This window comes from Chrysemys picta, chromosome 8 (assembly GCF_011386835.1).
Source record: "Chrysemys picta bellii isolate R12L10 chromosome 8, ASM1138683v2, whole genome shotgun sequence".
Taxonomy (NCBI): Eukaryota; Metazoa; Chordata; order Testudines; family Emydidae; genus Chrysemys; species Chrysemys picta.
This window is the reverse complement of record NC_088798.1, coordinates 101,811,688-101,827,907: the sequence shown is the minus strand read 5'-3', so window position 1 is coordinate 101,827,907 and position 16,220 is coordinate 101,811,688. Positions and strand designations below refer to the sequence as shown.

Sequence of the window (16,220 nt, the reverse complement as noted above, 5' to 3'; positions counted from 1 at the left end):
CTCCCCCCGATGCTTTTCGTAAGAGGCGCCAGGGTTTGTCCCAAATCCGGATTCTGCACGTCCACACGGGGCGGCTGAGAGCTCTGCCCCAGAAAGAGGAGCAGGAGGAAAAAGCAATGCAGAAGCGGAGTGAGGGGCAGGGCCTAGGGAGTGGCTCTCCACCAGCCCTGATGCGTTGCTATGGGAACAACCAGCGCGAGGACGTCTCTGGAGCAGCGGGCGCCGCCGTTTCCCCAGACGCCGGCCCACGCTCCCCGCCAAGGCTGCCCCAGCCCACGGCTCCGAGGCACCGAACGCGCGCTTGGCACGGACCTCGTGCGACCCCGTAGGGGGCGGCTCCTTCGGCTGCTGCCTCGCGGGTCTCTTAGCAACCGTAGCCGGGGCAGGAGCCGCTGGGCGGAAGGTCGGTGGGGGCCGAGGGCAGCGTGTGGGGTAGTGCGTGGCCCGCTCTACCCCCGGGCTCCGACCCCTGGGGGGGGCTCACCCACCGGGACTGAGGGTCTGCGGGCTTCCGTACGGGGAGAGGGGCTCGCAGGGCCGGGGTAGCCTGGGGAGAGGGCTGGCTACGGGGCCAGGCAGCGATCTCCTGCCCTTCCCCGGGGGCACCGGGGCAGATTCTGCTCCCCTTCCCGTCCAGCGCCGCAGGGGAGCGGGGTGGGGTGGCCCCGTGGGTCGGTCTCCCGTGGCAGATCCTGCAGCGCTCCCCAGCAGCGCAGCCCTGTTGTGAGGCTGGATGAGTGAGAGCAAGTCTGGTTTTGTTACCGTGTCACGCTGATTGGGCGGGGGGGGGGGGTCCAATCCGACGTGTCTTGCACACACCCAGATTCCTACCCACTGCACATGGAGCGCTAGGAGCTGCAGGATCGGGCCCCTTGTTTTGCTTCTCTTCCAACGACACCCCGGCGTTAAAGAACGAAATGGTTTAAACTAAGAACCAGCTCTTTTCTGCACGGCTACCGCGGTGGTCTCTCACCTGAATGAAGTATTGGCCAGTTAAAATCCATTTTCAGGGAATAAGCCTCTCATTTCTCTCTGGTGGTTTGACACGTCAGCCAGGACAAGTACTTCAGGTGTTTTGGATTGGACCCTAGCACAAGTGCTTGTATGTATTTTTATTTTATGAGCTCATTAATGGCCTGACATCGTTTGATTAGAAAATTATAAGCTTATCTTGAGCCCTTAATTTAAACATAAGAGCATAGTACTGTACAAGTGAGAAAGCCGTTGAAGTTTAGTTGGGCCTGATCAGAGGAATGAAGGCTGGGACCCTTTTAAAGTGAACAGTGCTTTATTGCCTTTGGCTTCAGTGGGCCAATGTGAGTGGCTATGGGTTGCGGGATTGAGCACTTTCTGCAGCCCTGCATCTCCCACAGTTCTGCTAGTCTGGGTGCTCCCCTCCATCCTGCAGTTTCTGAAGGCAATGCAAAGCTGTGAGACAGTGTTTGCTGGCCACTCCTCCTTCTCCCACTTACCCAGAGGCACAGAAGTCAAGGGGCAGTTTGTTTTCTCGTAATCTTTTTTTTGTCTTTATGATTTTTTTAACCATTTTCAGGCAATAGCAAGCTTTTTTCTTTGTTCCAAACCTTCTGCGTGGTTTAGGATTGGTGCAGCATCAAGGCCACAGCTGTGGGGAGCCCCTGCAGCAGTGCTTCCCTGCTGAGCTCCTCTGCCCCCTTTTAGGCATGGCACAGCAGCTGTGCAAGTACAGGCAAAGCACAAAAGGTGCTCAATATGTGAGGGAGCTTTCCCAGGCTTGGCAGAGGGTATATTATGTCCAGCCTGCTCCCAGTCAGCCGACCCTAGCGCTGCTAGGACACAGGACTCGGAGTTGAACAGGCATGTTGGGGCCCCTACTCCCCCCAAATAGCCATGAGTCCACTGCAAAAGTCACAGAGCAGAACAGGGAGAGGCTCTGAGGAGGAGGAGGACTTTATCCAGATGATGCAGAGGAGGAGGTAAGTCTTGGGGGTCACACAGGACCACACAGTTAAGACTCTTGCAGGGCTACTGGTCCTCTTCCACAAGTCTTGAAATGGGTCTTAAGCGCCTTAGGAAGATAAGCAGGGCTTATAACCAGCCCCTTCCCTCCCAGTTAGAGCCAGGGAACTCTGATAATGAGACCCCATCCCCTGCTTGGGGGAGTGGGACACTGAAAGGAAGGACTCAGAAGGAGAAGTTTCTAGAGAGCTCTGGGCTGTGCACAAGGCAAGCTGCAAAAGATCGTGCCCTGATTACAGCCAAGCAGTAATCCTCTTAAAGTAGACCAAACAGCCCAAAAGAACTAAAAAGGGAAAGAAAAGGTACAAAAAATCCAGAAGGTACTGTCCTTTGACTTGGACTCCTCTACCAAGGAAGGAGAGATTTTCAGGCTTTGAATCTGAGTAGGACTTGTAAAAAATGCAACAACTTTTTTCCCCCCTGTGAAGTTTGAGGCCATGTGCAAAAAGATTGTGGTCACAATCCAGATCCATCCTGAGCAGATTCCTGAGGATAAGCCTCAAAGCAAATACCTTTCCTCAAAATCTTAACCCAAGGCAGCAATTATCCTGTATTTCTCTTTTGAGGATGCGATCAGGGAGGAATAGGAAAAACCTGATGCAGATACCATATTAACAAGCTTACCTTAGGGGCTGCAAGAATCAAAGAATGCTCTTACTGAAGTCTCAGAAGGAATCAAGGCACGCTCCACAAGATCTATAGCAGCGATTCTCAACCAAGGGCTGCGTGCAGCCCAATTAGCAGATAGCTGTGGCCCAGCTCAGCTCTGGGCTAAAGGGCTGGCCCGCGTGGGGTGCAGGTTCCCGGCTGCCCAGTGCAGTGGGGTCCGGGCTACCCAGCTGCCTGGCCACACAGGGTCAGGGGTCTGGGGCTGCCAGGCGGACCCACGGTCTGGGGCAGCTGCCCGGCCCTGCAAGTTTTGGGGCAGCTGCCCGTCCCCACAGGGTTGGGAGTCTGGGGCAGCCCACAAGCTCCGGAGTCTGGGACTGTCACCCAGCTCCAGGACAGCTGGCAGCCCCATGTGACGGGGTTCCGGGGTGGGCAGCCAGCTGGCCCCACACAGGGTCCTGGGTCAGTGTCCAGAGTGCCGCTGCCCTGCCACCCAGCCCCTGCGGCCCAGATAACACATTGTGGACTGCATATGTGGCCCACAACGATAAAGAAGTTGAGAACCACTGATCTATAGCAACTTCATGGGCAAAACGAACAAGTGCTTCCACTGCCGAGATATGCAGAGCAGACACATGGGCATCAGCTAACACCTGTATCAGACTTTGTCTTCCTCATAATCCTTCTTTGGCAGAAAGGTCTTACAGGCAGTGGCCCAGTAATAGTATTGCTTTCTGAGCAACCTCTGTGAGTGTGGGGGATTCCTCTTCTATCTCCTATGTATGAGTAATCTGTCAAATTTTAGAAAGGTAATATAACAGAAGATGCTGGTATGTAATTGCATGTTCAGCTAACAAGAATGTAATGTAAGTATAATAAAACACTGTCTTTTCTGGAAGGGAGAAGCACTGGAAATTTAATCTTGAAGCAAAGATGCAAGCATTAATGCCTGAGCCTCAGATTTATGTAGAAAGAACTCTGGCCCTCATCAAACCAGATGTAATTGACAAAGAAGAAGAAATAGAAGATATAATTCTCAGATCAGGATTCACCATTGTTCAGGTAATATGCTGTACATAAAACAAGGTTCTGCACACTGTTGGTTTTGATTTGAAGTTTGTTTATGGTCTGATAAGCAAGATGCAAACACCACCAATTTGGTTGACCTAATGTACCGTTTCTACACACGTGCACAACATACCTCATTTGAAAGCTTATGTCTACTTTAAGATGAGGTATGATGTGGCGCTGTCACCTGGTACCATTACCACAGAAATGGGGATAAACACGAACACTAACATCATCATGTTAAAAAGGCCACTATGAAATATTTGCATTCATTTGTTAGTCTAATGAATCTATGTATTATTTCAAAACATAAAATTGGATTTCTCTGTTACCTCAAAGCATCATGACAATCAGGGTACAACAAAATCTAATACATTTGTACAGGTATGACTGAAATGTAACAGCACTGGGGACATTTCTAGTCAACATCATTATCATCCTCTTGTTCATCATTGTCGAGAGGGCGTGGATTATCACAGTCTTCGTTACATAAGCAAGTACACGGTTCTGTGCTGGGAAGATTGTCCTGAGTACAGACGTCAGTGATTGTGCAGCGATCCCTTCTTTTACAGGCACAGATAAGATCTTGTATAAGCTCAGATGCCATTGGGCCCTTGAAGAAGCAGTTCATCATCCACCTATTTCCATCCATATTGCAATGGTGATCCAATATCTTGTTTACCTATGTGTGAAGACATCCAAATCTGTGTTTGCCAAGATGCTCTTTTGACATGTTCTTCAAACTGTCCTCACCTGGTGGGAGTTGGCCAGTTACTTGTCCTTTTTGATGGCTAGATTGAGGTACAAACAACTAATGTCTCTGGGAGGGGTCTCCTTTCCTTTCTTGCTCTGGTCATACAGCACTGCTACCAACTTCCATGCTGTCCATCACTTTCTCCCAGTTTGACAAGATCTCTGAAGCAGTAAGATCCCTTTGTTTTGACAGTATGAAATACAGATTTTTTTTTCCCAATACCAAATAGGGATGACCGAGTCACATCCTGCTCATGTGTGTACAGCAAGAAATATGTTGCAGAAATCAGGAGTGAGTGAGTCACAAATTGCATGCACAGGGTATGAAGCAGTACTTGTCAGTGTGCTGGTAATGGTGCCTGTTTCAATCTACATGTTATCTTTGTGTTCCAGCAAGACCCAAAATATCTGTGTCAGGTGACCTAATTACTATGGCTTCTTTGACACCAAGAGATCCAAAAGCCATGTTGGCACATACATCATGCAGAAGCATCCTTGTATCCACTTTCTCTTCAGTACTGTACAAATCTTGAGCTTCTTCACCACGTCTACTAGTGATGGACTTTGCTACTTTGCCATTGGAAAAGGCTCCAGCGAGGAGTGTTTGTGTTGGAGGTGCTCCTACCCTCTCAGTGCATTTTGAACAATATGTTCACAGAGGAGTTTTACAAGTGGCTGCTTGTATGCCACATTTTGAAACTTTTTCCATGGAAGCACAGAGCATCCACCAATCACCTGGTATTTCTTGCATCCAGTCTTAGATCCTGTCCTGGCTCTCTCTCTATGAAGTTTTCACAGAGTTACAGTTGTCATATCTGTCAAAGACTTCAGTTACAGAATCAGCTTTGTCAAATCCTTTTAGGACCTGCCTCAGGTATTCAGCAGCCAATTCACTGAATGTGTGAAATTTGTCTCCAGCCATAATTTGTATGAAAACCATGTCATCTCTGATGTACACTGATTTCTTTGTTGCATGCTCTTAGCTCATGGATTTCTTCAGCTTGAGTTTCCAGATGATGCCCTAATTAAGCTTTGTCTGCTCAGAGTTCCATGAGCATACAAGAAGGACATAGACTTAGGTCCTACTGGGTGACTAAGGCTAGGTCTACACTACGGGGTGGGGGGGGGGGATCGACCTAAGATACGCAACTTCAGCTACGTGAATAGCGTAGCTGAAGTTGCGTATTTTAGGTCAACTTACCTGGCTGTGAGGACGGCGGCGAGTCGACTGCAGCTGCGCCGCCGTCGACTCCGCTTCCGCCTCTTGCCGCGGTGGATTTCCGGAGTCAACGGCAGAGCGATCAGGGATCGATTTTATCGCGTCTTCACTAGACGCGATAAGTCGATCCCCAATAGATCGATTGCTACCCGCCGATCCGGCGGGTAGTGAAGACGTGCCCTAAGAAAGCTTGCCATTGAAACATCATCTCTGCATCTTGCTAAGGACAGGGCTGTGCAGAAAACAATTTCTGGACTGATAGCTGCTGTGATTCTCTCTCCCTTGTTAGAGTTATATTTGGTCTAGGCCATTTCAGCATCAGCGCTGCCTTCTGCTCCCGCCGGTGGGTGCTCAACCCCCCGTCTCCAGCCCCGCTCTGACTCCATCCCTGCCCAAGCCCCTCCCACGTCTGCCCCGCCCCCATTCCAACCCCTTCCCCAAAGTCTCCGCTCCAACTCTGCCCCCTTCCTGCCCCTATTCCGACTCCTCCCCCAAATCCCTGCCCCGGCCCTGCCTCTTCCTTGCCTCCTCCCCTGAGCTCTCCACGTTCCTGCTCCTCCCCCTCCTTCCAAGCACGCTGCCAAACAGCTGTTTGGCGGCGGCAAGGCAGGAAGCACTGGGAGTTAGGCGGAAAAGCGGGGATGCAGTGCACTCGGGAGGAGGCGGAGGAGGAGCTGGGCCCGGGGGGGAGGGAGCTTGGCTGCCAGTGAGTGCAGAACACCCACTAATTTTTCCCCATGGGTGCTCCAGCCCCAGAGCACCTACGGAGTCGGCACCTATGCATTTCAGCTAATGTTTTGATGCCAGGTTTCTTGACTAGGCTGAAGAGGCTGTGTGTCTCATCAGAATCAAGTACACCTCTCACAAATCTCTCAATTTGTTCTTCACCAACATCTGCTATTTTCAGTAGAGAATCTTGTACATCTGTTACATGCAATCTAGTAGATATATTGATAAGCATCTCTGAATGTGATTCAGGGTCAAATGAGTTTTTGTCATACTGTTGATGATATGGTTGGTGAGATCTCTCACATGTTCCTCGTCACTCTACAGTACAGAAGCAAGGACTTCTTTGTGGACTTTGTCTTCACTACTTCTTGTTAGGTGACTTCTTTCTCTCTGAGCTTTTGCATATTCATAATAAGAAGTTGTGTATTGTCATCTCTAACACCAGGGGTGAAAGTAAGGTGGTACCAGTAAAAGGTAGCCGCCAGTACCGGCCCATACTGCTGACTTTAAAGTGCTGCCGTCGCTGCCCCTTTTGTGCCCCCCTGCCATCGGTGGCCCTGATGGCGCAAAAGGGGCAGTGATGACCCAGCAGGGCTGCTGATGGGGGGCGGAAAAGGGGCAGCGACATTAAAATGGCCGCCGATTGCGGGGGGGGGGGGGGGATGGCAAAAGAAATAGCTGTCCTTGGGCTGCAATTTAAAAGGGCATGGGGCTCCAGCTGCTGCTACCGCCCCAGGCCCCTTAAATAGCCGCTGGAGACCCGGGCAGCGCGGGCCAGGGAGTGCAGATGGACTGGCTGGGTGACGCTGACCCTCCCCAGCCCCGCCCCTTCTGCCCGAGGTCCTGCCCCTTCCGGGGGGCCCAGAGCGGCCCTGTACTGGTAAGAGCTCCATTTTACTTTCACCCCTGTTTAACACTAATACTAACCTCTGTATAAGTGTCACTGAATTCAAAAGCTAGTTTCTAAAGGCTAGTACTGCATGTATAGGCAATTATAAATTAAAACCTTCTGTGAGGCAGACTAGATGCTACATTATATGTACAAAAGCTTACAAATTAAGAAGCATTCCTTTAGGAATTCTCACATATTTATATCTACCCACTATGCAGTACAAATTATGGGCACGCAATCTACTGTTACTGGTGAACAACCTTCAGTGTTAGACGGATCTGGTCAGCCAATTTCAACTGAAAAAATAGAAAACTATTATAATCACTTGCGACACTTTGACAATTAAGAATATGCAATGTGAAAACATTTCACGTTAGTATATTGCAAAATGTTGATCTTCCCTGTCTTTGCCAAATGCTAAACAGCTGTAACTGATAAACACCACATTAAGGTGTTGAAATTAATTTAAACAGTGAAAACTGTAGTCACAGTCATGTTGTAGTATTTCTAGAACTGTGCAAAAAATGATACTTCCTCATTTTGGGTACTATAGTTTCAGGCTTATGACACCACTTGACAGCTTAACCTCATGCTTCATCTAAACATACATAAAATAAGCTTTCAAATGAGGGTACATTAAACTCCAAAAATATGGCCCTTTTTGGAGAATTGCCTCACGCCTAAGAAAAGTGATTTAAAAAATAGCATCTTGCTGTTCCATATTTATTGTCTCAGTGGGTTCTATAGGCAATAGCATCCCAAGGTTCCATATTTATTATACCTGGGAGTTGAATATAAAATGGCTTAGTTTACAAGTGGGGATGTTGGAACCATTTTGATGGTGATCATGGAAACTACAGAAACCATGTATGTGGTGTTTGTTATTACTACTTCAAGCCCAGGGGTGCGGCAGTACCCCCCAGCACACATAGTTCCGGCACCACTGTTTACAAGTCAGAACAAGACTCTTCTAACTGCCAGCACTGTAAATAAAGCATAGTTTCTGAAAATCAATTAGTACTCTTAATATCAGCAACCACCATCAGCAGAAGGAAAGATTCTGTTAGTACAAATGAGCTGGTAATTATGCTCAGGGCTGCCGAGAGTGGGTTCGGGCCCTGGTGAAAATTTTTTTTCGGGCCCCCCAGCAAGGGCGGACTGGCTAAACAGGGCCGACCGGGGGGGAAGCCGGGAAAGCCGGGCCCTGGGACCCCTTCCGGACTGCTGGGTCCCGGTAATTTGTACCGGCTTTCCCCCCCTCCAGGGCTCGCTCCAGGCACCAGCCCAGCAAGCAGGTGCTTGGGGCGGCCAAGGGGAAGGGGCGGCACGTCGGGCTATTCGACGGCAGGTCCCTCTCGGAGGGAAGCACCTGCCCCGAATTCCTGCCAAAGAAGAAAGCGGCGCGGTGAAGCTGCTGCCGGAGTGCTGCCGATCGCAATTGCGATCGCGGCTTTTTTTCTTTTTTTTTTCCGCCGCTTGGGCAGCAAAAACCCTGAAGCCGGTCCTGCCCCCCTTGCATTGGCTCTGATTATGCTGCTGCTGCAAGAGGTGGAACAGAATGCAGCTTCCATAGAAACATTGACTCTGCATTGCTGGCTGCAGGGAAAACGATGGGTTTGCCAATAAACTCCGTACCCGTGACTTTGACAACATATAGGGAGCAGACACGTGCAGTGTCAAGCAACAATTTAAACTGAATCACTTTTCTAAGAATACAGCAGAACCTCACCAAGTCTTTTCTGTTGTGTGCATTTGCTAAGTTCATTGCAATTCATTGATTTGCAATGGATTTCCCAGTCACTGCGGTTTTTAAACTCTCTCATTATAGAACAGAAGTGAATTAACCCTGTCACTTCAAGAAGGAAGCAGAGGCACCACCTTCCCTTGCAGCCTCAGGAGCAGCTCTGATGTGAACCAGGAGCATTCTGAGCCGCGTTTATCTCTTTACTGCCACAACTGCCAACCACCTGGCCACCTGCTGCATTCCAGGGGAGAGAGGAGAGAGTAGCTCTGGCTCCTCCATTGCCTGCTTCCCTGCCAGGCCATTGGAGGCTCAGTGGGAGCTGGATAGAAGTTCAACTGGCTGTGGCTGAGTCTAGGGAAATGTCTAGCAAAGGATGTTCCAGGAGCTGTGGGGAGGGAGTTAAAAGAGTTGGCAGTGCCACTTCTATGCCAGCAGGAACTCCCAGTAGCAGACCGATAGGCTGCATTTGCTCCTTTTTCACTGCAGAAGAAGCAAAGTGGAGCAAAGATGTACCCCAAAGTGTGGATTGTGGTCTCTTGACCTCTAAATCAATCTGTGCAGCTCTCGGGCTGTAAAGGTTGGGTTTCACTGGTTTAAAGTAATTACTGTTCATTGGATTTTAGGAACTGGCCACTAGATGTCACCATTATACAGCTGTATTGAATTATTTTGTCTTTTAGAGGTGGCAGTTCAGAACCCTAAGTGGAGCAAGTTGAGCTGCTCAGAAACAGCCTGATAGACAAGTAAACCCTTTTATTCTGCTCAGTTGAAATGTTCCTTCTCAGCCTATTAAATTCCAGCTATTAAAATAGTAGGTGTCAAGTATAGTATATTTGTGCTATGGAATTATATATGAACCTTTAATGGAGTGAGGACTAGAAAACTTTCCTTTTTTTTTTTTTTTTTTTTTTTTCTTTTCAAAATTATAATTTTCTGTATCACTTTTAGTACATCAGCAAAGTTTCCCCCCACCACCACCCTCCAAACATATTTTATTTGCTTTACATGTAATGCATCAAATTTCACAAAGATAAAATCTGAGACCTGGTAACGTACAGTGCTTAAAGCGTTCTGTGAGCTGCCCAGTGACCTCAACATTAAAGTCAATAGTAACTGAAGGTGCTCCGTATGTCAGAGGGTTGGACTCAAAGAGCACAAATTTTCCTTTTATTTCTTTTGCTTGCTTTCTTTAGTGAATGTTGTATGCTTGCTCATTCCCCACTAATAATCTGCCACTGATCATCCGACCCACTGATAATTGCCTTAATCCTTTCTATCTGCAAGCTAGTTAGTTATTCTGGAGAATATACAAATATATATACTTTGAATGAAAAATAGAACAGTTCTATAGGTAGTGGTTTAGGATGAAGAGGAGATTGCATAAAAGTGCAAATTAGTACTGGTGAGCTGAATAATTAAACCACAGACCACTGATAATACATTCAGTTTCTTGTATATAGTCTAATTAGAATAATGCATTTGATCAAACATCAATTTAAAAAATGCCATAGTATGTTTATGGTTAGAAAATTGACTAAAATGACATCTTCTTACTCAGACGACCTGCTCTTGCGTATATTCTGATTTGTGTCTGCTTAATTTACTGACAAAAAGTAAGTTTTTACTACTCTTTACTCTTGTAAGCACTGCAGAACCAATACAGCTCTGGGAGAGTGAGCTGGATTATTTGCCCAGTTGTACATTAACAGAAATTGACACGTCAATTTGCGGAATATTTGTTACTACTTGAGACAGAAATATAACTGGTCTTTCAGAGCCCAGTTGAGCTTGCAGGGTTGGCGGTCAGAAAAAAATGTTGTACTTGTATGTAGCTGAGATTTTGTGTAGAAGCTACTAAGACAGAAACATGAGATCCCACAATACCATTTTGTCACATTTCAGCATGTTTTAAAGAAGACATAATGGCTGCTGATGAATAGCTTAATGTAGGAAATTGGAGAGTTGTAATTCATTACAAGTGCTGGAAAATATAAGTTCTGCAATATAGCATTTTTACGTAAATCTTGGTGGTGTTCATCCATGAATAATATAGTATATGCTTAAAATAGAAGCTTACTTTTTCCTTTTCTTTGTTTTCTAGAAACGAAAGCTCCAACTAAGCCCAGAGCAATGCAGCAACTTTTATGCAGATCAATATGGCAAAATGTTTTTTCCTAATTTAACAGCATATATGAGTTCTGGGCCTTTAGTTGCTATGGTTCTTGCCAGACATAATGCTATCGCTTACTGGAAAGAGTTGATTGGACCATCAAATAGCATAAGAGCTAAGGAAACACACCCTGACAGGTAACTTACTGAAGAATAGATTTAGGGTCAAATCCTGACCTCATTGAAGTCAAGGGGTGCTTTGCCATTCACTTCACTAGGGTGAGGATTTCACCCTTACTGTATAAAATTAATAAAGGTTTGGGCCAACCTTTTTCATTTTCAAATTATGGCACAAAAAAGAAGCAAAAGATTTTGTTAACTGGAAAGATTTTGTTAATTGGACCTCACTTATTGTATTTATTGCAATCTGAATGAGAATGTAAATACTGGAAGGGATTTGAAATAGCCATCCAAACACTTCTCTCTGTTGCTTTTAGTTTAAGAGCAATCTATGGGACAGATGATCTGAGGAATGCAGTTCATGGCAGTATCCGATTTTCCTCAGCAGAAAGAGAAATTCGATTCATGTTTCCTGAAGGTACAGAGTTATCATTTATTTGTCTGTAAACTGCAAGTCGTCTTTAGGAGCGCATGGCTCCTGCCCTATTCCTACCTGTCTGTAGCCAAACATTCAGTATAGAACCTAGGCTCATAAAGGGGGTTTGAAAAATGTTTTAGAACAGTTTGGTCCCGTTTTCATTGACTAACTAAACTATGACTGAGGTGCTATGCCATGTGGAGCAGAAAATATCAAAATCTGTTTGACAAACCACCCAAATCACAGTGGTTGGGAATTAATTTCCCTTCTGCCTCACAGAGACTGCAAATGCCCCTCTATGGCATTGGAAGTGGGGCAGGCAAATTCAGGGAATGGGAAGAACCATGGAGCTACTTCATTTCAGCATGTTTCACTGGGAGCAGAGTGGCTTTCCAAGTGAAAATCTGCCCCGGAGTTACTGTTGATCTGATATGGTTGAATTCCCTCTTCTGAGACTGGGGTACGGGGATTCATGCTCATCTACTGGTGGAGGGTCACATGGCAGTACAGTTCAGGAGCCAAGTTCCAACTGGCGTGGACAAAGGCACCTGTGAGCTTTGAGGGACAGAGCCCTTTGCTTGCCCCATAGGTTGAGGGGAAAGATGACACAATCCTCAAAGGAGTGATTCTAAGGAAAATCTATGATTAGATATTCATGGAGTTTCCTGTCCACTACACCAGAAGACCAAACAGGAGTAGCATGTGGTCCTGAGTTTAAAACCATGTTAGTTGAAACAATGTTTAAACAGAATTCAAACCACTTGAAATCCTGTCTCAAAGCCTGTTGCAGGTCTTTCTTTAGTATGAATGTTAGTCTCTCTTTTCCCCTGGAGATCATGCATTTTCCCTCTTCAGAATCCCATGTAAACCATTCTACATCCTGTCCCTTGCTCCACAATAAAAATGCAATATCTGATGTAGGTCCTTCAGGGTGACGAGAACCAGCTCCACAGCAGTAATGGGGCACTGAAGAAGTAGCCCCCAATGGACTCTCCTTTGTCCAATAAATATCCAGTGAAGTGGGTGGGTCCTCAATTAGTCTTATTTCTTCCTCTCCCCCAATCAACTAAAGGGTGCTTCCCCCCCCCCCCCCGGACCAACCACCGCCAGTGTACCATCACCCAAGATACAATATCCAGGAGCTCCATCCTTCTTAGAATTGCTTTGGGGGCAACACACTGCAGTAGTTCTGTGTCATGGTGTATGTCTTGCAGAGAAGCCATACAAAGGGTTAAGTATTATCAATTACAAGGAAAATATAACCACGGTTATAAACCTTTGAAGGAAAGTATTTTTTTAACATTATAAGCAACTTGCTTTGCAATAATTCACATGGCTATTCTTTCCAGTGATTATTGAGCCAATTCCAGTTGGACAAGCTGCTAAGGATTACCTGAACCTCTATGTCAATCCTACACTGCTAGCTGGGCTCACCGAGCTTTGTAAGCAGAAACCAGCGGATCCATTGGTATGTACTCTGTCATACACACTTCTTACCTCGTGTTATGTTTGCTTTATGGTGAGGTTCATGGTTCCTTATAATATTTCGAGGAAAGCTGCTTTGCCTCTTTTTTTGGTAGAAACCAAGGGCCAGCTAAGGTACACGGATGTCAAATATCTGCCTCTCTACCTAGTTTAGCTGGGAGAAACCAGGTACCAGTGGGCATGAGTGAGATTAAATGCTTTGTGACAGTTTGCTAATACAGAGAATATGCAGTGAAGCTTTGGCAGCTTTTAAGAAATAAATAAATAAATATATGCAAGCTCCCTCAAAAGAGATTTCTGTGTTTTAACTTCTGCTATATGTGCTACAATTAGTAATATCCAATTCACTGCTTATCTTAGGTAGGGACTCTCTTGGTCATGTGATCACGTTCACCCTCGTTAACATAAACTTTGACCCCTGAGCAGTTCTCCAATGAAACCATCTACAGGTGTCCAACAGTTTTCTTATGACCCCTTTCCAGTAATCTATATTGCTGCAATGAATTCGGTATAAAGGCCCAAGTCACTGACTAAACCTCTTGACCTTCTGTCTTCTTTAGTCCCCTTAAATAAGCATCTTATCCAAAGCCCATTGAAGTGAATAGAAAGACTCTCATGTGACTGCATGAATTTTGGTCCAGGACATAAAATCTTTAATTTTCTCCCAAATTGAAAAATTTAGGAGTCTTCCTTGCCCCTTAACTATGCTAATTTTTACTCCTACATCATCTTGTTTGTACATCTGCAATCACTGTTCTCTTTGCCTTGACTCTCCCTCTGCTGAAATACTTATTCATGTTGTTTTAATCATGTCTCTAAAATACCGTAACCTATAACCTCTGCCTCCCAACTGCACCGCTTTCTGTCACTGCGTATGAATTCAACTCTTTTGTGTTTAGATCTGCTCAGTGCCTTAGTCCCTTTTCTTCTTCAGTTTCGATTTTCCCTGTAACCTGCTAGGATTATTTTATTTAGTCTACCTGTCTGTAACCCTTGACAAAGCATTGTGTTCATATCTGATACTAATCCCTGCTTCCATTTCCCTTCTACTACTCTATCAATTCTCCTCTCACTTCACAGTACTGTAAGCAGTTTACCAGTACTTAACACTTGACATCCACTAATTAGTGTTCAACAGCCCTATGAAGTATGCAAGTATGTGTGATAAACTCCATTTTACAAATGGAGAAATCAAGGCAGAGAGGTTAAGTAGTTTGCCTAAGGCCAGAGTGAGTCATTAGCAAATGGAATTAGAACTCAGGCATTCCTGCCTCTCACATCTGTGCTTAGATACCATTACAGTTTGCTAGAAAATGTACAGGATGTGCTGCGTTTTCAAAAAGTACCAGAACATCACATTTGTTGACTTCTCTACGGCTCCATTTCCTGCCTGTAAGGGTTACTGTAAGACACTCAAACATGATTGCAGTGTAGAAAGTTGTGACACTGACTTTGTATGAAGGACTCAACGTGTTGAAGTAGCTGGCAGTGTTGATAGAACTGACATAATTAATAATACTTTTCTGTAAGCATTTGAGTGTATATTCTATTTTCAAAATAGAATCCTCATACTTATTGTTTGTATTGAGGTAGGGCTAAAATGCCCCTGTACAAACACTTATATAGAGAGATTCCCTGACATGAAAAGTCTTAAATTCATTTTAAGCAGCTCAAGACTGAAGAGCAATATGTAGTATGAACAGATTAAAAAGGCAAACTTGGTAACTAGAGTTTATGGCTTACTATAAACTGGGATATACAGTTCTGCATACTTTAATAGTGTCTCAAACAAAGGGTGTGTTTAGTAGCGTCTGTATCAAAATAGTGCCCTTAATAAAAAGGGTCTGTTTTTATGGGAGTGAAATGTTTTTTAATGTTTTCTTTATATAGTTATAGAAGTGACATTGAAGATCTTTTCATCCTGTAGATTTGGTTTGCTGATTGGTTGATAGAACATAATCCCAATAAACCTAGGCTACAGCAGCGGATAACCGTGGAAGAACCTTAAGGATGAAAGTCCAATGGAGATTTTGTCAAACACTATCAAATCAGATGCTTATTAGTATCATTTTAAGTGTATCCTTTGAATTTGTAATGAATATTACATGAAATAAATGTTAGTGTTATAACCAACTATAAATTGACTAGTAATCATTGGATAAGCTGAACTAGTAATTATTTGTTTTAGGATCTATTCCCGTTAAATTAATAAATATAGAATCACATGCTGCAACTTATTGTGCTGGGTGATAAAAGACATCATACTTTTAGTGACATTTTCCCTCTCTGCCTTGGTTTAACCTACCCATAGAGAACCAAGTTCTTATTTACACCATCGTACATCCAAAGTAATTCAATTGTTTCCAATGAGTGACTCAAGTGGCTGTTTCCAAAAGACACTTTTGACCTGTACTTTGTGAAATCAGGCCTTGCTTACAGCATCTACTTGTACCTCAACGTAATGTTAAGTGACTAGATACACTCCAAGAACCATGTGTGCATGCCTGCAATTTTAGCACAGTGGTTCGATCAGCAATGACAAGTGGCAAAATTACTTTGAAATAATATGATTCATTTGTGTCTGAGTTTCTAGCCAAGATACTCTTTGGAGGAAAGAAGTTCAAGGCAGATTTCAGTAACTGGCAGCTAATGGCAGAGCAGCTATGAATCAAAATCCCAAGATTTCGAATTAAAAGCCACAGGCAGGTGTATTTCTGATAGAGATCCATAGTTTACTCCATCTCCAATTTTTGTTTCAGCATGTTCTAGTAGGAAGAAGTGTTAAAATTTAATCTTACCCTTAGTGAGAAAGTTCTTGAATTGCTTTACCTTAGTTATGTTAAAGGTATACCTTGAGTAGTGATTTTTCCATATTATCTCTATTTTTACAGTAAAATTTTAATTTATTCTACAGATAGGGAGTTTTACCAAGAATGGGATATGAAGCACACTGTTGAAAATGTGACAGGCTGATTCGCCTCGTCTACTGCCTTTTCTCAAGGAAGGAAGCTGATTT

At 45.0% G+C, this 16,220-nt stretch overlaps 1 protein-coding gene across 4 annotated transcripts; it reads left to right on the top strand.

Annotated features, from left to right (window-relative positions):
- Positions 1 to 262: 262 nt before the first annotated feature.
- NME5 (NME/NM23 family member 5) lies at positions 263 to 15,337 on the top strand. Of its 4 annotated transcripts, XM_024103688.3 has the most exons (7): positions 293 to 403; positions 1,053 to 1,102; positions 3,507 to 3,669; positions 11,114 to 11,319; positions 11,619 to 11,719; positions 13,069 to 13,187; positions 15,132 to 15,337. In XM_024103688.3, exons 3-7 carry the CDS (start codon positions 3,541 to 3,543, stop codon positions 15,210 to 15,212), a joined length of 636 nt encoding a protein of 211 aa, XP_023959456.2. In that variant the 5' UTR covers positions 293 to 403; positions 1,053 to 1,102; positions 3,507 to 3,540; the 3' UTR covers positions 15,213 to 15,337. The 4 variants fall into 4 exon arrangements, with proteins under 4 accessions (XP_005295933.2, XP_023959456.2, XP_005295932.2 ...); XM_005295876.4 differs by lacking the exon at positions 1,053 to 1,102 and having other exon boundaries at positions 263 to 403; XM_005295875.4 differs by lacking the exon at positions 293 to 403 and having other exon boundaries at positions 964 to 1,102.
- The last annotated feature ends 883 nt before the right edge of the window (positions 15,338 to 16,220 follow it).